General features: G+C 44.3%; 8 protein-coding genes across 8 annotated transcripts; 5 read left to right on the forward strand and 3 right to left on the reverse strand.

The window, feature by feature from the left end:
* The first annotated feature begins 708 nt into the window (after positions 1 to 708).
* Positions 709 to 6810, forward strand: FA14DRAFT_159804 (phospholipid-translocating P-type ATPase). Its single transcript, XM_025498394.1, has one exon. The coding sequence runs from the start codon at positions 1158 to 1160 to the stop codon at positions 6627 to 6629; it is 5472 nt and encodes a 1823-aa protein (XP_025358348.1). The 5' UTR covers positions 709 to 1157; the 3' UTR covers positions 6630 to 6810.
* Positions 6811 to 6909: 99 nt separating this feature from the next.
* FA14DRAFT_170791 (uncharacterized protein) lies at positions 6910 to 10464 on the reverse strand. Its single transcript, XM_025500295.1, has one exon. It carries the CDS (start codon positions 10363 to 10365, stop codon positions 6946 to 6948), a length of 3420 nt encoding a protein of 1139 aa, XP_025358349.1. The 5' UTR covers positions 10366 to 10464; the 3' UTR covers positions 6910 to 6945.
* Positions 10465 to 10601: 137 nt separating this feature from the next.
* Positions 10602 to 11257, forward strand: FA14DRAFT_22470 (Sm-like ribonucleo protein). Its single transcript, XM_025502033.1, has one exon. The coding sequence runs from the start codon at positions 10830 to 10832 to the stop codon at positions 11199 to 11201; it is 372 nt and encodes a 123-aa protein (XP_025358350.1). The 5' UTR covers positions 10602 to 10829; the 3' UTR covers positions 11202 to 11257.
* A 57-nt stretch (positions 11258 to 11314) lies between these two features.
* On the reverse strand, positions 11315 to 12733 carry FA14DRAFT_119073 (WD40 repeat-like protein; the record flags this gene model as incomplete). The annotated part of the gene is made up of 1 exon (XM_025496332.1): positions 11315 to 12733. A coding segment is annotated over one exon (1419 nt), but the record flags the coding sequence as incomplete, so codon positions are not given.
* Positions 12734 to 13007: 274 nt separating this feature from the next.
* On the forward strand, positions 13008 to 16693 carry FA14DRAFT_22472 (uncharacterized protein). Its single transcript, XM_025502034.1, has 11 exons — positions 13008 to 13429; positions 13500 to 13514; positions 13575 to 13767; positions 13832 to 13979; positions 14046 to 14116; positions 14188 to 14274; positions 14335 to 14406; positions 14463 to 14521; positions 14591 to 14771; positions 14835 to 15019; positions 15089 to 16693. Exons 1-11 carry the CDS (start codon positions 13055 to 13057, stop codon positions 16325 to 16327), a joined length of 2625 nt encoding a protein of 874 aa, XP_025358352.1. The 5' UTR covers positions 13008 to 13054; the 3' UTR covers positions 16328 to 16693.
* Positions 16694 to 16888: 195 nt separating this feature from the next.
* Positions 16889 to 17383, forward strand: FA14DRAFT_177327 (uncharacterized protein; the record flags this gene model as incomplete). Its single annotated transcript, XM_025500730.1, has 3 exons — positions 16889 to 17059; positions 17135 to 17183; positions 17256 to 17383. 3 exons carry the CDS (start codon positions 16889 to 16891, stop codon positions 17381 to 17383), a joined length of 348 nt encoding a protein of 115 aa, XP_025358353.1.
* On the forward strand, positions 17353 to 18122 carry FA14DRAFT_22510 (uncharacterized protein). Its single transcript, XM_025502035.1, has 2 exons — positions 17353 to 17758; positions 17827 to 18122. The coding sequence occupies exons 1-2, from the start codon at positions 17588 to 17590 to the stop codon at positions 18076 to 18078; spliced, it is 423 nt and encodes a 140-aa protein (XP_025358354.1). The 5' UTR covers positions 17353 to 17587; the 3' UTR covers positions 18079 to 18122.
* A 43-nt stretch (positions 18123 to 18165) lies between these two features.
* Positions 18166 to 19185, reverse strand: FA14DRAFT_163628 (Pex19-domain-containing protein; the record flags this gene model as incomplete). The annotated part of the gene is made up of 1 exon (XM_025499829.1): positions 18166 to 19185. The coding sequence occupies one exon, from the start codon at positions 19183 to 19185 to the stop codon at positions 18166 to 18168; it is 1020 nt and encodes a 339-aa protein (XP_025358355.1).
* Positions 19186 to 19371: the final 186 nt, after the last annotated feature.

The following is a 19371-nucleotide window of genomic DNA, read 5'->3' on the forward strand; positions in this document are numbered from 1 at the left end:
TTCACCCGCTCAAAACGTGCCCACGACCTTATCGCTAGCCATCTCGATGACGTTTATGATAGGGATTTAGATTGTCTTTTGGGGGGCGTAGAATGACATATTTGATGGGCGGTGTTTTCCTGTAATTGGCGTCAAAAAAGTAGAGTAAGCCAAACAAGTCAATCGGGATAAAGGAGCGAATAGAAAGCCCTATTGTATGTATTCATCTGCACGATACGGGCCGAGAGGAGTTTGTTTGCCAAGAGAGAGAAACGGAACGGAGGATAGACTGAAATTGTGTAGGAAAAGAACGCGTTTCTTAAAATAAAATATTGGCAATACAAAAACAAACGCGTTTCAATTAAAAGGAAGGTACACAATTTTATCGCTGCTAGGGGCCGGTAAATGTAATATTCTTCTTTTCATTTTGTATGCATGCATTAATGCTCAAAAAACACACAGGGCTCCTATGCCAAGGATAATTAGAATTTAGGACTCAATTTTTATTTTATTTACAGATAGTCAGTCAAAAAAAAAAAGACGGCGGCCAAAGATAGCGGCAATGCGCCGCGCAACCCTGAACGAACTGGATCATCTGTGCATTCGTGCGTGTACGTGCGTTTTAGCTTTTTACGGAGCTTAGAGGTTTGGTTGGTTTTGGTCAGTTCACCTGTGTCTCTTCCAACTTTTATTCGCTTCCGTGCATATAAGCTTGATTGCAGCAACACTAGGAGAGAAAAGTGATGATGGGCAAGAGAATCTAATCGGCCCTGACAACATCTTGCTTTCGTGATCAACGACCATCTACCATTACCCCTCATTCGTCATCGTCACGCTTTTTAAAGCTTTTCGGCAATTTATGGTCGATCACCTCAAATTACAAAGTCACGAATTTGAATCCGGCAGGACCGGATATTAGAGCATACAACACTGATACCTCTCAGTTTGCAAGGCAATTCACGTTCTCATTGCCATAACATTTCTTAAGCAAGTGCTCTGATAGAGATATCTGATCAATACCGCACTACCTTTTCGAAAGCCTCGGGGTTTTAAACGACTGACACACAGCGGACGCCGCCGCATAAGACAACACATTCAAGTACTTTAAACAAAAGCCAGCACTACATTCTCTCATCGATACCTCTTTCTCATCATATCAGCATCACAGCATCCCAACAATGGTTTTCGGCAGCTCTAGCGGCGTACGAGCTCCACAAATGGACGAGAATGGTCACTTCTACGATCCAAACATCACATCCCCTTACGACGTAGGACCATCGAATCGTGCATACATTTCTGATCCCACTCATCCAGAATATGATCCCGCGATCGACCCGAATCTTCAATTGCGTACCGTTCGCACTGCTGCCGAAAGTATAGCAGAAAGTCATCGAAGTGAAGCAAGAAGAGAAGCAAGACAGAGAGCTAAAAGAAGCGGAAGTATTCTAAACCGCATAGGCAGAGGTCGAACATTATTACGCAAAGATCGAAAAGCGCCACATACACCTGGAATCGCCGACTTGGTGCAAGGAGAGCTGAGTAGGCTTCGACAAGGCTACTCAGAAGGAACTGGAGCAAAAGGTACGGGAGCTGAAGGGGTGGGAGTTCCGTTCGATTCGGCGCAACAAGATGAAACACCTGATTACCCTACACAGGATACACTTGAAGCAGCAGAAGACGAAGCACAAAAAGAAGCAACAACTGCAGCTCCCGACGCTACACTTCGAAAAAAGAAAAAGAAGCCTGCCAAGAGAAGAAACGTCTACCTCAACATTCCGCCTACATCGCCCAACGAAGTCACAAAGAATGGTCAACCTATCGCTCGTTATCCGCGCAATAAAGTACGAACGAGCAAGTATACAATTGTCACGTTTTTACCCCGATTCTTATCTGAGCAATTCAGACGAATGGCGAACGTGTATTTCTTGGGTCTAGTTGCTTTACAAGCCTCAAGCAAATTTGGAGCAACTCTTCCACAGATTGCCATGCTTCCTTTGGTCGCCATTTTGACAATCACAGCCATCAAAGACGGTCTCGAAGATTATCGAAGACACATGTTGGATAATGAGGTGAACAATTCCGCCGTTACTAAACTTGGAAATTGGCGTAATGTCAATCAAAGAACTGATCCAAGAAATTGGTTTGAAAAATTGATAGGGTTAAAGAATCCCAACAAGATCTCAAAAGGTGTTCGCAAATTACGTGAAAAAGAAGATGCGATCGGTCTACGGGTTGTAGGAGCTCAAGCGCAAAGAGACGTAGAGCAAGGTCAGTCTGGTGATTTATCATATGCAGGAGGACCACTCGCACGAGTAAATACGACAAGGTCAGGTCGCAGCGATAGTGTTACCAGTGGATATACCAACAACCTTGACACAATTGCATCGGAAAGCGAACGAGGCGGAAGCATCATGAAACCGTCTTTGAATCGCAGCACCAGTACAAATGTGCTGATGGCAAGCTCAACGGATTTCGGTGAACCATCTAGGATGAGTCTACCGGAAGCAAATGGTGTAGTTGACTACCATCGTCAAACACCGGGAACGGCTCGCTGGGAGAGAACGTTGTGGAAAAAGTTGGAAGTGGGAGATGTGGTTCTGTTGCGTGAGAATGAACAGGTGCCTGCCGATATCGTCCTCCTCAACTCATCTGATCCTGACGGAAATGCATTTGTTGAAACAAAGAATTTGGACGGAGAAACAAACTTGAAAGTACGCAAATGCCTAAAAGCAAGCGCAGGAATTCAAACGGAAGAAGACATTGAACATGCCCGATTCGTAATCGATAGCGAGCCACCTCATGCAAATTTGTACGCTTACAATGGTCTTTTGAAGTACAGCAAGCCTTTACCGAAAGGATACGATACCGACGTTCCGATGGATAGCAGCGCACATGCTGCTCAGCAAGCTGCATCTCGTGCAGTTGAGCCCATCACTGCAAACGAATTGCTCTTGCGTGGTTGTATCATGCGAAACACAGATTGGGTAATTGGTATCGTCGTCTTTACAGGAAAAGATACAAAGATCATGCTCAACGGTGGTGATACACCTTCCAAACGATCCAAGATTGAAAAAGAAACAAATGTGAATGTTATCGTGAACTTTGTCATCTTGTTGGTCATGTGCGTCACATGTGCTGTGGTTGGAGGTGTTATTCTCAATTGGACAGATACAAGCAGAGACTTCTATGAAATTGGTGCAACCGATAGTACAAGCAATATCGCCAATGCATTCTACATCTTTGGAACATGTTTGGTCTTGTATCAAAACATTGTGCCCATTTCACTCTATATCAGTATCGAATTGACAAAGACGATTGCGGCATTTTTCATTTACACGGACATTGACATGTACTATGAACCTCTTGATCATCCTTGTGTTCCAAAGACATGGGGTATTGTGGACGATCTAGGTCAAATCGAGTACGTCTTCTCTGATAAGACAGGTACGCTCACCCAAAACGTGATGGAATTCAAGAAATGTTCAGTCAACGGTATACAATATGGTGAAGGTGTCACAGAAGCAATGATCGGTGCAATGAAACGAGAAGGCAAAGATATCTCTGGTTTTAATGCCGATACACAAGCTGCAAAGATGGAAGTGCTCAAAGAAGAGATGGTGACAAAGATGAACAAGACGTTCAAAAATCGCTATCTACGAAAAGACAAAGTCACTTTGATCTCACCCGAATTGGCAGATACTCTTGGTTCAGCTACTGAGCAGAGACGCAATGTGACCAACTTTTTCCGTGCATTAGCGCTTTGTCATACAGCTTTGGCTGATCGTGCAGATCCAAACGATCCTTTCACCATCGAATATAAAGCACAAAGTCCTGATGAAGCAGCTTTGGTGGCTGCTGCTCGTGATGTTGGTGCAGTGTTCTTGAACAAGAACAACCATACAATCGATTTGGAGGTATGCGGAGCACCTGAGCGTTTGACACCTTTACGTGTCCTGGAATTCAACAGTACACGAAAGCGAATGAGCGTAATCATTCGTGAAGCAGACGGAAGGCTTTTGATGATCTGCAAAGGTGCAGATTCTGTTATTTACCAACGATTACGTCCCGATCATCCGGCCGAGCTTAAAGCCAAAACGCAATCAGATTTGGAAGACTTTGCTAATGCAGGTTTGCGAACGCTGTGTATTGCATACCGCTACCTAGAGGAAGGCGAGTACCTCGAATGGGCAAAATTGCACGATGAAGCTTCTGCAAGTTTGACCGATCGTGACGAAGCTGTGGATGAAGTCAATGAAAAGATTGAAGTCAACCTGACATTGATTGGTGCAACCGCTTTGGAAGATAAGCTACAAGTAGGAGTACCCGAAGCAATCGAGAAATTACATCAAGCTGGTATTAAATTGTGGATCTTGACGGGTGACAAACTTCAAACTGCTATTGAAATTGGTTTCAGTTGTAATCTCTTGTCTTCTGATATGGAAATCATGATCATCTCTGCTGATCATGAACAAGGTGCTCGTGCGCAATTGGAAGCTGCCTGTAACAAAATTGCCGCTTCTGGTAGACCAATTGTCGTTCGACCCAAGAAGAAAGGTGTCATGCGTAAACGACAAGGCGAAAAACAACGCTTTGATGGATCGAATGGAGAAGCGTCAGATAAGTCCGCTTTTGCCGTCGTCGTTGATGGTGAAACTCTCAAATTCTGTCTCGATAAAAGTCTCAAGCCGCTCTTCTTGGCTCTCACAACACAATGCGAGACTGTCGTTTGCTGTCGTGTAAGTCCTGCACAAAAAGCGTTGACTGTGCGATTGGTGAAAGACGGTATTGACGCAATGACGTTGTCAATCGGTGATGGTGCAAATGACGTTAGTATGATTCAAGAGGCCCATGTTGGTGTGGGTATTGCAGGACTGGAAGGTGCACAAGCTTCTATGAGCGCAGATTATGCTATTGGTCAATTCCGTTATCTCGCAAAGCTGCTCTTGGTTCACGGTCATTGGAACGCATACCGAATCGGTGTGTTGCATGAAGTTTTCTTCTACAAGAATTTGATCTGGACATTCTCGCTATTATTATACCAAATCTTCTGTGAGGCTAATGCAACGTACTTATTCGATTACAGTCTCGTTTTGCTTTACAATCTCGTTTTCACCAGTTTACCAGTCATTATGTTGGGTGCTTTGGATCAAGATCTTCGTGCTCCCGCTTTGATGACATTCCCTCAAACGTATGCTCCTGGACGAGAAGGAAAGCTATATACCCGCTCGCAATTCTGGTTGGCTTGCCTCGATGGTGTCTATCAAAGTATTGTATGTTTTGGTATCTCAGCGGCTGCGTGGTACTTCTTCCCAATCGTCAATTCGGATGGAATAAGTCTTGACCCGCTCACTGCTTTAGGATCAACGGTTGGTGCATGCGCAGTAGTGTGTGCTAATTTGTACTGCGGTATGATGGTGCAAAATTGGTCGGCCATTATCTGGATCGTGATCATTCTCAGCAATCTGTCATACTTCATTTGGATTTTGCTCTACAGTGCACCTGTTTGGGGTTCAATGTTTTCCGGCACAGCGTTTGTGATTATGGGCACAATCCAATTCTGGGCTACTTTGCTACTTTGTGTGGTAGCATCTTTGTTGCCTAGATTCACATTCCGTGCTTGGAAGAGCTCCTTCCAGCCGACGTATGTCGATCTCGTACGACAAGCCTGGGTCAATGGCGATTTGAAAGGACGTCTAGGTCTCAGGTCAGGTCGATTGGATAGTGAAAAAGCAGCAAGTCTCATGGAGTCAGGACAAAAAGTACAACTGTATCACGATGAAAGCACGTATGACTTGACGCCAAATTCTCATGACCCCGCAGTTTTGCATTATTCCCAATCTGGAGCAGGAGGTGAGAATACAAACGATTCGTACGGTAATCCTCAGAAATCAAATGATGGATACGGCAAGAAATTAAGTGTTGATGAATATGCCAAACAAGGCAATCCCCAGCGCAATAGTTTGAACGTGTCTGGAGAAAGTGCCATGCCAAGAGCGACATCATCATTCAGCTTCTATGATCCTGATCGATTGCCAACTTCCTACACTCCTGAACCTGGTATGAGTAGAACTCCTATGGGTACTCATCGGGAAGACGAGGATTTGGAAGACTATGAACAAAATGAATATGGAGTACATAGCTCAAATGGACTTCCGACGCCAGAGATTTACGTTCAAAGAGCATCAATGAGCAGCACGCGCAAATCAAAGACGAGTCCTTATCGTGCAGACTTTGATGATGATGTAATTAATAGCCGAACAGCTTTAGCAGCTGCCAGCAGCGTTGATTCATTCGAACAACAATTCCGAACAGCATTTAGACCGGGTGAAGAGCAACGACAACAACATCAACCATCACCTTTACATGAAGAAATTGCAGATGAACAAGACAGAGAGGTAACAATGTCTCCTCTCCAAAGATTCCATAACCGATTCCAACAAAATCAAGCAATGACTCCCTCGAACAGTTTCCCATCTGTAGACTCGCATGACAGCATGGATGCCTTGCGTGCGCCTATGAGGCCGTTTGCAGGTAGACAACAACAAGCTTCTTCCGCTTCAGCTGCTGACAGTGAAGCAGACGGATTCCATACACCTCAAGGCATTCATAGTCCTCAGCCAAGTGGAGCTGATGGACATCAATCGTATTAGTGTTCCATTTCCACTTCGACTTCTATCAGCACGAACAATTTTTTGGGTTCCAAGATTATCATTCCCAACCATCATTTTCCCTTTCTCCTACACTTTCTGATTCTGCGCTCATTCATGCACTGCATTCCTTTTTATGTTTATTACTGGTTTTCTGAAGACAATGATCATTATGTGACTTTAACGTTTGTCAGTGAAAGTGTGACTTAAAGTAAAGATAAGCAATATACATTAGTAGCATTGCAAAAGGTATAAGGTTAAAAGTACATGAAAGGTATTTATTCGTACATTCAGTAATCCGATTGGGGTTGGCAAAGGTTTATGACTCGCTATCGTCATCGTCATAAACAATCTTAGTAATAATGATCTTTTTTCGTTTGACCAGTGGTGAGCCTAAAGGCTTGCCAGCTTGTGGCACGTTACCAAATCGATCTAGAGCAGCTTGACCAGCATCAGCTAGACAACTCTTGACAGGCTTGGGGTGATGTTCAGCTAGGAAGGATAGATCATCTTTTGTTGTTCTATTTGCCCCAGATATGTTATCGCTTGGACCGGCAAATAATGCCTTGTGCCACCGTACTGCTTTCTTTAGTGAGATTCTACGAGGTGGAGTTGCATAGACTTCTTCATCACCAGCAGCAAGCCGGTGTGATCGAAGCGTCTCATCTTCCTGCTCCGTTGTAGAAGATGTATCAGCAGCATTACCACCACTGAGACGTTCAGCACGTTGAGCGGCACGATCCTTTCTTGCTTGTTTTGATTGAGCTTCTTTCGCCTCTCTTTGTGCTTTTGTCAAAGCTGCAGTAGCATTTCCTGCTTCAGCATTCTTGCGGAATTTTGAGCTTGGGCTTGGGGGTCGTAATTCACCTTGTTTGCGAATGATGATCAACTCAAGTTGAGCGACACCAGTCTCATTGCAGCGTGTGTGTAAAGACGTCAAGCGAGAAAGTTCCATACTAGAAATCGGAATTGGTCTAGGTGCTTGCGTGGCTTTCGTCACAGATGTAGTCACTGGAGCTGCTGCTTTGAAAGGTAGGGAAAGAGCCTTAGGCGAGCTGGATGCTGATGATGACGATCCGCTAGACTTGGTTGTACTCTGCTGCTCTGGCTGTGTTCTCTCTCGAAGACCTTGTCCCATTGTTGTCCTTTGACTTTTCAAGCCAGCTAGAGTATCCTCTTCCTTCATCGATTTCTCTGGTTTTACACTTTCTGGCGCAGGAGCATTTCCTTGTTGCCGTGAAGGTGAAGACAACGAATGATCAACTTTACGAATGAAGTCATTGATCCTCCGCATAGGACGTGCTTTGACCGCATTCCTTTCTTTCGTGGTTGTCAGTTGGGCTACTGGAGCAGCTTCTCTCATACCCAAGCGACGAGAAGGATTCGATTTAATGCCATTATCGTTCGATGCAGCTCTAGAAGCGTTTTCATCCAATGTCTTTCGCTGGCTTGACTGTTCTATCTTTGGCACGGCGACTACTCCACGCATCACTCTTCTTGCACCTCCTACGCTGCCTGCTTTGGAGGCAGTCATCATTGCAGCCTTTGGTGCATCAGAAACAAACCCTTTCGTGGCCGTATTAGCTGCTTCTTGATTTGTTTTCGTCTTTAGATCGACAATTTCTGGCTTGACATTTGAAGAAATAGGTTTTGCATTTCGTCCTGCTATCAGTCGGGCATCACGTACGATTGGAGCGTTGGCTTTGGCAACTTGTTTGGTCGGTGAAGAAGACGAGGAAGAGCTAGGGTTGGAATTTGTGTTTAGCACTCTTCTGCCATTCATGCTTGGTTCAAGATCTCGAAGCGGCTTTGTATTGATGGACCCGGTAGAAGCTTGAGAGCTCGCAAAGTTAGGCGCATGCGATGGATTTGGTCTGGCTGCAGGTCTTCGCTCTCCATTGATAGAAATCTTCTGTACCGCACTTTGCTTTGCTTTGAACAATGGTACAGCTTTATTCTGTGGCTGTGGATGACTCTTCGAAACGCTCAGCTTGAATGGGCGAGGTAACTTTGAGACAGCTGGGACAGGCAGTCTTGATGTACGCAAAGATGCATCAGAGCGTACGGGAGAAGCACGTTGAGCCGTCAGCGATGGAGTTGGATCGGGCATCTGTGTAGTTGAGCGTTTCGGTGGCGAGCTTCTCAAATGGGTCTTTATCGGAGATAGAGGCAGCGGGACCTGTGAAGCGATATCCAATAGATCGTATGCTGTCGTCTTGAGGGTCGGACTGAATGACTCCGGCTGGATAGAAGAAAGTCTCATCGCATCGAATTCTTTCTTTTCTGGACTTTGCGGTGTTTTTACTTTTGCATTTGCCCAAGCAGCCAGCTTTGAGCGAACTTCAACTTTTGTCGGCGAGTAAAGCGAATTGGCAGCATTGCCTTTGCGAGCGCTCTCTTGTAGAATCGGTCCAGATCTTGAGACAGAAGCACGTTGCGAAGTGTGACCTTCGTTCTCTCTGTCAAATTGGGGAGAAAAGTTGGACATATACGACATAGCTGGAGAGGCGATATAAGGTGAACCTTTCCCGCGAGAAGCCGCGAAATTCATAGGTGAAGGCCTAGATGAAAATGGGTAAGGAGCAAGAGCAATACCAGGAGAGCTATCCGCTTCGGAAGGTGCCAAAGATGTTCGACATCTATCGATTGCTGAAGTGAATCCCTTCTGACGTGTAGGTGTGCTCGGTAGAGATGGATGCGATGGAGATGAAGGAAGAATCGCCGTCTTGTTTCCAGACTTAATGCCAAACCAGTCCGCTTCTTCCGTTGCATCTGGATCATCTTCTGGAGTCTCATTGGCTATGTTACCGTCGCCTGGCGCCAGCTGCTCGACTTCTGCATTCTCGCAATCCATTTGCACTTGACCCTCAGCTTCGTGTGCTATGGTTTCAGTATCGTCTTTAGAAAGCAGACTCTCTTCAGCGTTTGTGTTCTTACGATCAGCAACTTCCGCTTCGTGCCCTCCAACGTCCTCTTCCTTAGAAGCTGCGTTCTCAGCTTCGTCATCATTATTAAGGTCAATTTGATCCTCTGATGTGGATCTATCGTCATCATCATCTGAAGTGCTGTCCTGCAATTGATCTTCTCTTACGATTTCAGAAGGTGCTTCATCATTGAGTTCCTCCTTCTCTGCAAGAGGCTGTATGCTGTCGGATATGCTCTCCTCGTCCTCCTTTTCCTCACGAGCGTCTTTAATGGGATACTCTCCCGCATCCATATCTCCTGCCAAGCTGGATTCATCCTCTATTGTGCGATCTGTTATCGTTTCATGACCTTCCCATCCACCACTCTTCCTTCGTGTTAGCTCTATACTATCTTTCCGTAGCAATCTCCTAGTCCGTAATTTAGCTTGATATTTATGTCTACGATCATGTTCCGCTTTTGATGGTGTTCCGAAGAAGATTGGAGGAGGTGCTCTGCTTCTTTGTTTGGATGTGTATGTTGCTGCTGATATATCTCCATTCTCGTCATCCCCCCTTTCACTGCTTGTGATGTCATTCTCATCATCATCTTCTTCCGTAAATGCATCAGATTCGGATGCTGTCAATAAGCTCTCTTCTGTATCGAAACTAGATCCATTCTGTTTCAGAGGACTACGAGCGATGGGCGACGATGAATTGTTTTGATTGGATTGCAATGTAGTCTTTGAGGATGAAGGTTGTGATTTGGATGGTGTGCATATTGATAATTGGTTGACCGAATTGGTAATATCTCCCAATGACCTTTCGAATGTGGCCATGATTATTCGAATAAGTTAGATGTCATGAAGTGAGATGTACTTCTGATAGATAGAGGAATTCAGTGTATATACTCAATCTTGCAATCATATACATCCGATGGTATGAAGAGTATGGTTACCCAAGTGAGAGAACAACACGCTTCTAACAAGTGGATTTTTGGTGTTAATTGAGAAAATGCACTCAAGCCCAGAGCGTTAGGGTTAGGAACGCGAGTTTCAATCAAGCTTTACTCACTCCTTCAAAGCGCGTTTTGTCACGTGTTAAATGCATTGGCAATCAGCAATGAAGATTCATTAATCTCATCGATGTGGATCACTCGACTTCACCTACATCCACATCACTACATCGCCAGACTCCCCGTCAAAGCCTGCTACAAAGCATCCAAAAGCTGTTCAATCACCAGCTTCTTTGCAAAGACGGGGTCAAGGCTTTTCAATTGTCTCAATACAGCATCTAAGACAAGATGAAGTTGGTCAGATTTTTGATGAAACTTCAAAATGAAAGTGTTACAATCGAACTAAAAAATGGAACAATCGTCCATGGAACGGTAACAGGAGTAGACGTTCAAATGAATACACATTTAAAAACGGTAAAAATGACAGTGAAAGGTCGTGATCCGTTATCGTTGGATACTCTAAGCATTCGTGGTAATAATATTCGTTATTGGATCTTACCTGATGCACTTCCACTCGATATGTTACTCGTTGATGATGCACCAAAACCAAAAGGAAAGAGACGTGACCCTGCAACTCGTGCACGCGGAATACCAGATCGTGGTGGACGTGGAGCAGTTAGGGCAAGAGGAAGAGGTAGAGGACGTGGGAGAGGGTTCTAAAAAGATCTTGGTCTAAAGGGCAAAGCAAGCGTAATCGCCTCATTCACAAATATTTGTACTATTTTCATCATCAAAAAGAGACACCAATTGTATTTGTTTTGTGTACATTCTAATCAAGCTCTAAAGACGAGCGCCACGCCTTCATCACCAGCAGCTACAACTTTCCATCCTTTACTGGCCTCCAAATTAGCATAAGCCCCAACACCGCCAGTTTCAGTTCCTTGGGTATATCCATCATCCGGTCCAGCAACGACGTTCAGCACTGCATCGGTAAATCCGTGGTGAACAGCAACGTGATTTGCATTTCTAGCATCGAATGTGACCACCTTGCCTTCCGATGTAGAAGTAGTGAATAGAGGTCCAGATCCATGGACAACCAAATCAGTAATGGCTTCTTCCAAATGTGCCTCACAGCGTACTTTTCCTGCTGAAAGATCCCAGATGATTGCCTTCCCATCTGTGCTAACAGATACAACATTCGTGCTTGTTGTAGCCTTTGGTGCAGGTTGTGTTGCTTGTCCATTTGGATTTCCAAGCAAATCAATAAACGAAATGCGTTCTATAGAGTCACCATCGTTGTGTCCTGATAAAGCTGCTACCACTAATGCTGCTCCTCCATCCTCAATATTTGACAAATTCACTACACGGATTGCACCTGCTGCTCCACCAACAACGGCGATTTTACCATCAGCACTAACAGCGAGCGCCGTTATACCGGTTTGCAAATTAAATCGAGCATCTCCAGACTGTAACTTAGATAGTGCATTTGCATCCTTTGGATCCCAAACAATCAGTGATCCATCATCAGATGCAGTGATGAGTCTTCGTCCATCTGGAGAGAATTGACCGCAAGAGACTGCTGCAGTATGACCAGAGAAAACGTTCATCACTTTTCCGCTTGGGATATGCCACATCCAAACCGTTGAATCCGAAGCACCAGCGGCAAGAACATTATCACCTTTTGGATGCCAATCAAGCCAGACGATTTCATCTGGACCTTCTAGAGTAGTGATGAATTCACAATGTCCCCATTCGGTCGTAGGAGCAGCTCCCATTTCTACAGGTGCAAACGTTCCGCTAGCAGGTGCATGTAAGTTCCAGATCCGTATCCGACCATCCAGTCCACCAGTAGCAACGAAGCTACCTGTTGCACTGAAGCCTCCCGACACAACGCTATCCTCGTGACCGGTCAACTCAACAATATTGGCTCCCGTTCGTGTGTCCCATAGTCTTCCTTTATCATCCGCACCTCCACTGAACGCAATTGGAATTTGTGGAAACTTTGGGTGTAATTGTAGTGAAAAGACGGAATTTCTATGGTCGTAAAATGCTGCTATACTTGAATCTTGAAATTGTTCATCTCCATTCCCCTCTCCGTCTTCTCCGCCTTCGCCACCATCATCTGAATCTTCTTCCATTGGTGCTTGACCACCTTCTAGCTCTGCATCTAGAATTTCGTGAACTTCATCTTCGTTCACTGTTCCTTCTTCAGCTCTATCTGTCGACTGCATGACGTTATGATGTATGTTAGGTGATGGTAAGAAGATACTTGAAACATAAGAGTTACCTTTGAATCTTCTTAAAGCCAGTTCGTTCGAAGAAATGCTGAAATCCAAAAAATTTAACTTTTGCCTTGAGAAAAAAAAATAAGGCGGAAACGCAGAGCATTAGTACTGCTAGCTGAGCGTACGCTTTCAAGCACGCACAGTACGCGTTTCTTTGCGGCCGTAAGAAGACGTCCAGCTTAAGAGTCGCATAAGGGTTACACACACTTTTGTAAATGCATTCATTCTTCTGCCTTCGTGATGCTCACGGTCGACTCAACCAACCACCAGACGTCCGCCTGATCGGCCATGTCACGATTCACATCACCATATCAATCTTCACTGCCAAAGCGCAGCAAATCGATTCTGTCCGATCTGTCTGTAAATTCAGACGTATCAACGCAGAGCTTTTCAATCCCTGGCATTCGTGGGCCACCTTCTTCGCTTTTTTCAAGATTGTCAAGTATTCGAAAACAAGAACGTCCCACAGAAGTTCCTTCAAGCAGTCCCATTCGATCATCCACACCGGCTTCCTCATCAGTTCAAGATGTCCAGACCTCAACCAACATGCTCAGCAATCCTGAAAAGCCATGGATTTGCGCTATTTCTGAAGGTAAATCCACAGGTAAAGAGTTGGGAATCGCAATGAGAAACATAGAGACTGGACACTGTTTTTTAAGTCAGGTATGTGTCTTTGATCGTGACTAGATTTCCTATAACGCATACATTGACCTTCTTTGCTCATATCAAATAGTTTGCTGACACTTCGGTGAGTGAAACAATGAGCGCATACATTGACACATAAAGGGACACTGACTTCTTTTCGTAGATGTATGGTCATCTGCAACATATGCTTGACACAAGACCATGTAGTGTGGTGCTCTTGCCAAGCTCGCAGCAAGCTAAGAAGCATTTTTCGATTCAAACACAAATGAAAGAGGATCCACTTCGAAAGATGTTGAAGCAATCTCACGACTTTTTCGTTGCTGACGTTCCAAGAAGAGATTTCGATCAAAATCTGGGTATGTATGCATTGGCTTTCAAGAGAAGTGTTTCAAATCTGACTCGAATTTGATTGATCATCAGGACTGCAACATTTGGATAGATTGGTCTCAGTCGCAAGCATCGATGGTCAGTCCAGTAGTGCAAGAGAAACCGTCTTTCCAAGTGTCGTGACTTTGGCGGCAGTTTCTCAAAAGTACTATGCCTTGAGCGCATTCTCAGCTTTGGTCTCGTGAGTCCAGTGGAGCAGTAAGCATTTTCATGGCACAAACTTGTCTGACCTATCGCCCTCTGAAAGGTATATCGAAGGCAGCCTTAGCCAACATTTGGAGCCACACACAGTGTTTATCCAATATGTTCCTCCCGAAGGTAAGAGTTTTCATTAAAGCAAACCAATTCTCTCTGACTCAACGATTCATGCAATGCTTCTTCTCCCGAAGGTACCGTGTTGATCGATTTTCACACAGCCAAAGATCTGGAACTCGTTCGTAATGCGGTGAACAATAAGCAAATGGGATCTTTGATGGGTATGTTTCTTGATCTTACAATCTTCGCACCTCAACCACTGACGTATGACTGGCCCACAGGCATCTTAAACTTTTGCAGTACAAGAATGGGCGAGAGATTGTTGCGTATGAATATCCTACAGCCGTTGTCAGGTGAGTACATCCAGATTGGCTTCGCATCCTTGAAGCTCACCCATATCCATTTTAAGATCCAAACACAGTGGAATTTCGACTTGAGGCCGTACAACAGCTAAGCCTCAATGCAGAAGTGAGTTCCTTCTACCAGAAATTTTGAGCGATGCGCTCACATGGAGCAACACTGACACATTCCTTGCAGCATTTTTACGACCTTCGCCAAAGCTTGAAACCTTTCTCCACCAACAAAATCGATTTTGACAAAATCATAGCACAGATGCTCATCCCGAGCAAAGAGACGGTCAAAGGAGAGGCAAGAGCAGTTGAAAATATGATTAAGATCATCATCCAATTATGGTCGTCATTGATGTGTTTTAAAGGGGGTGAGTGTATGAAGAGCCTTAGGAAACTCGTGAATATTATACTGAATACATCGAATGATACAGTGCACAGATTGTTGCACGAGATGAACATCGATGCAGTGCTTCTGCAAACGATTGCTCCGATTCTAAGCAATCAACATCTGGATACCATCATTGCAAAGATCGAAGAATGCATCGAGATGGCAGTGCTTAATGGTACTGCAAAGTCAAACGTTGCGTCCAAAAATGCCCGATTGCTTTCTATCAAGGTAATTGTGCTGCTCTCGATGTTTTATTTTCTGATGCTCACAGCGAATTTATGATTTCTTTTTTTACAGACAGGAAGTAATTCGGTTCTCGACGCTGCTCGTCGAACTTACACGGAAAATACGGCCGATGCACTCAATCTCTGCAATGAGCTTAAGGAAAAGTATCAACTTCCTTTGAAACCCGTATTTCTGAATGGAGTCAGTACAGGCTACGGGCTAGAAATGGCATCCGGCAATATCAAACTACAGAATCTGCCACGAGAGTTCATCACAGTTTCGAAGAAGAGAAACGGAAAAGTGATTTCGATGACGACAGTTGATCTGAAAAAGATCAATCAAAGAATTCAAGATTCTTCCACAGAGATCTTTTTGATTTCGAGAGATATCGTCGAATGTCTCCGTTTGGAAATTCTGCGGGAAGTGGGAAATCTTTATTTGGCATCAGAAGCCATTGCACTTGCGGATGTGATCCTCTCTTTGACGCAGTACACCAAGTCAGGTAACAATGTTCGACCTTCATTCGGTGAAAAGATTTCTATCACTGAAGGGCGTCATCCATTGTTAAGTGATTCTGAAGCTGAAGGGACAGTTCCGAACGATACTGATCTGGGGCAAGACAAGACGTTCGTGCTATTGAATGGGCCGAACAATAGCGGCAAGACGACTTACTTGAAGCAGGTAGCGCTACTTACCATCATGGCCCACGTCGGCTGTTTTGTGCCTGCCGCATATGCTTCCATCCTTCCCGTGAAACAAATCTTCTCTCGTCTGTCAAATCGGGATGAAGCGGAGGCAAATCTTTCAACTTTTGCGAGTGAGATGAAGACCATGGCGCAAATTATTGAGTCTGCTGGCCCGGAAAGCCTTGTGCTCATTGATGAATTAGGCAGAAATACGAGCACACATGAAGGTATCGGAATGGCACACGCAATTTCCGAAGTATTGATTTGCAATAGAGTTCCTACCATCTTTGCGACACATTTCGTTCAATTGAACGCAACGCTTTCACCGTACCCCGCCGTTCGAGTACAACAATTTTCAATCGAGGTCAACACAAGCCAGGCGGGCGATAATCTCATCTTTCAACATAAGTTGTCCGCGGAAGGGTACGAATGCCAACACTACGGTATTGCATTGGCCAAGATGTGCCAGTTGCCGCAAGACATTTTGCGAGATGCAGAGGAGATTGCAAAACGTCTCCAAAAATCACAGAGCACGAAAGAAGATGAAGGCGAGAATCGAACGAATGAGATGATGAAACGAAAGGATATCATTTCAAAGGTATGTCACTGGTTCACGTATTTTTAAGAGAAAATATTTCCATTGGATGCTGACTTTCGTAAAAATTCCCTGATCTCTAGGCCTATGATCGATTGCAATCAATTGTGGAGAATTCAGGAGGCAAATTTCCGTTTGAAATACGAGATTTGCTAGCGAAAGAGCAACAAAGATGTATTTTGGCAATCGATGATAGCTTTACAAGACCGGATCATCTGCACGATTTGCAAATGGAAGATGACGATTCAATGGTAGATTTCGATCGATTCACCATTCAAGACACACTAGAAGCAGCGATGGATGTAGGTTGGGGCTCCTCAAGTAGCTGATCTTCCCTTTCTCTGACGAATACTCTCATGTGTATATACCATGTCGGTTGATCCTAATACCATTGCATTGACGCGTATGAGTAAAGAAGAGTGTGGCGGCTTTTGGTGCATTTTAGTTCGCCTACTCCACACCAAAGCGAAGGTACGGTGATAATGAAGCCGGTATGGACCGTGCGATAAAGTGCATGATTGTATGAATTCTAGATCAACTCTTTACCATTCAAACCACCATCTTACAATCATACAAGAATAAACAGTCAAAATGTCTCTCGGTCCAAATTTCCTCGGTAAAACTCCCGGTCCAGATTCGGGTCCATTCAGTGCAGTTGCCAACATTACAGCCAAGAGTGAAAGTGATTTGAAAGAAATTATGCCACTCTTGTTGGCCGTTCAAAAGAATGCAAACTCTAACAATGAACCTGATTGCACGGAGGTGAGTATATGCGATAGTTATAGCAACATACAAAGAGTTTAAAGCTAACATATGCATCTTTCTTCCCTCACGCAGTACAAAGTTATCCAAGCACACGATGATCCTTTGGCCATCGTTGTTTACGGTATGTATTGAATTCCAAAGACACCCTCACAAGAGCTTTGAGCTGACAATGTCCTCCATTTTACTCTCACAGAGCAATACAACAGCGCTGACGCATTAAGCTTCCATTACAATCAAGAAGACTTCCAAAAGTTTGCCAAAGCTGCAGGTGAAAAGACTTCTGTTGCTCATTTGCGCTTTTACAAGCACATCACCCAATAAGCCATTCAGTAATACACATACACCATTGATCAATGAGATTGATGAGCTGTCAGCATGAATGTGTGACATTTCTCAAAGGTTGTGTGTGGTCCATGGAATATGCTATGTTTCCCCGCACGCGTCACTCCCAAGCGATATGCTGTTCACTGTTAGCTCTTCATTCCTTACCGTCATACCATTCATTTCCTTGTCCAGATAACAAAGATGTCACTCGGACCAAACTTTATCGGTACGCTACCATCTTCTGAGGAAGGCGCTTTCATCACTGTTGCTCATCTGACCGCTAAAGGTGAGCCAGAATTGAAAACACTTCTCTCAATCTTGCACAATGTTCACAAGAGTGCCACATCTGATGCCGAGCCTGACTGTATAGGAGTATGTGTCTTGAAAGAGTTTAAGTCTTGAAAAGATTTGAAGTTGACATTCTATCTCCCTCTCCTTAGTACGAGGCTATTCAAGCTCACGATGATCCGCTCTCAATCATCGTATATGGTAAGTTTCTAGTAAATTTGAATCACAAATTTCATTCGACTGAAATGCTTCAACTTCTTATTTCTGATTGCACAGAAAAATACAGATCCAGTGAAGCATTGGAATTTCATCGGACGACAGAGGCTTTTCAAGCTTTTGCCAAACAAGCAAAAGATTTGACAAGCTTGAGACATATACGCTTTTACAAGCCTTTAACTCCATAGTGATATTCTCAAAGGATCTATTGCATGGTATACCAGAACATAAGATAGGTAGATAAAACGTAGCAAATGTACATCACTTGTGTTGCCTTACATCACACAACAATTCTCATCTCCTCCCATTCCTGGCATATTTCCCAATTCTGGCGGTAGATCTCCGATAATCTCTTGTGGCGGTGCACCTTGATCTTGCATATCGTTCATCAATCCTTGTACTTTACTCTTCAATGCTGCTTTTTCTGCTTCTGTTCCATTATCGAATTTAGGATCATCGAAAGTAGCCACGACCGCGTTGACGATCTTTTGTTGTTCTTCATATCGCGTTCTATCTTCAGCGGAAAGTTGAGCTGGTGGATTTGCAAGATAAGCGGGGTACTTGTCACGAAGTTCTTTCAATGGTTCATACAATACTTCTTTGCCCATCAATTCGCTCATCATATTTTCCAGCATTGCCGCAACTCCTTCTTCTCCTTCAGCACCTGAAACGTTACCCAAAGCTTCCATTAACTTTTCAAAGTCCATCTCATTTGCTTGACTTGCATTTGATGTTGCCGTTTGATCGGATTCTCTTAGTCTTGACATTGTGCTTTTGATTGCATCTTGGAAATTTGCAGGTGGTGCAGCGGGTGCTTGTTTAGAGCCTGAGGCTGTTGGACCCGATCCACTTGCACCTGGTCCTGAAGCAGCGCCTGGAGCACCACCACCACCGAATCCCATATCTGCCATCATTTGTTCAAATTGACGCATCATCTCTTCTTCGTTTGGTAAACCTTCTACCTCTCCTTCACCTTGTCCGGCTGCTGGATTCAATCCATGAGCAGGAAGGCCATCAGGAGTAACACCTTTCATCAAAGCTTCCATTCCTTCTGCCAATTCTCTTGCGAATCTTTCATTGAGTTGATCTTCTGTTTCTTCTTCTCCATCTTCGGTTGCGGTGGCTGCTTTGGTAGATTGTGTATTTGAAGTTGATGCTACTGGTTCACTTGATGGCTTTTCTGTTTTTGTGGTTGGTGCAACTTTTGCAGGTTCATTAAACTCATCTAGGATATCATCTAGATCGTCCAAATCATCAGCTGTCTCAGCTTTTGGATCATTCTTTGTAGAAGACATAGTGTATGTTGATGATGACAGTAAGAGCATACAATTTCCCAACTTCCTTCCCTTTTGCTTTCATAACTGCTTTATCGGCGAGAACAATAGCCGACGCTTGACACTTTCATTCTGCTGCTTAAAACTCAAAAGTCGCTTAAACCAGCAATTGACTTTCCCCACGCGTGGGGGGAGGCACTTTCAAGC

This window comes from Meira miltonrushii (genome assembly GCF_003144205.1).
Source record: "Meira miltonrushii strain MCA 3882 unplaced genomic scaffold FA14scaffold_1, whole genome shotgun sequence".
NCBI lineage: Eukaryota > Fungi > Basidiomycota > Exobasidiomycetes > Exobasidiales > Brachybasidiaceae > Meira > Meira miltonrushii.

Coding starts and splice junctions, on each gene's coding strand:
- FA14DRAFT_22472 (XM_025502034.1), top strand. CDS start 13,055: ATGTCACGATTCACATCACCATATCAATCTTCACTGCCAAAGCGCAGC. Junction 13,768..13,831: donor AGATTTCGATCAAAATCTGG/GTATGTATGCAT, acceptor ATTGATCATCAG/GACTGCAACATTTGGATAGA. Junction 14,407..14,462: donor TATCCTACAGCCGTTGTCAG/GTGAGTACATCC, acceptor ATCCATTTTAAG/ATCCAAACACAGTGGAATTT.
- FA14DRAFT_170791 (XM_025500295.1), bottom strand. CDS start 10,365: ATGGCCACATTCGAAAGGTCATTGGGAGATATTACCAATTCGGTCAAC.
- FA14DRAFT_22470 (XM_025502033.1), top strand. CDS start 10,830: ATGAAGTTGGTCAGATTTTTGATGAAACTTCAAAATGAAAGTGTTACA.
- FA14DRAFT_22510 (XM_025502035.1), top strand. CDS start 17,588: ATGTCACTCGGACCAAACTTTATCGGTACGCTACCATCTTCTGAGGAA. Junction 17,759..17,826: donor CCGAGCCTGACTGTATAGGA/GTATGTGTCTTG, acceptor CCCTCTCCTTAG/TACGAGGCTATTCAAGCTCA.
- FA14DRAFT_159804 (XM_025498394.1), top strand. CDS start 1,158: ATGGTTTTCGGCAGCTCTAGCGGCGTACGAGCTCCACAAATGGACGAG.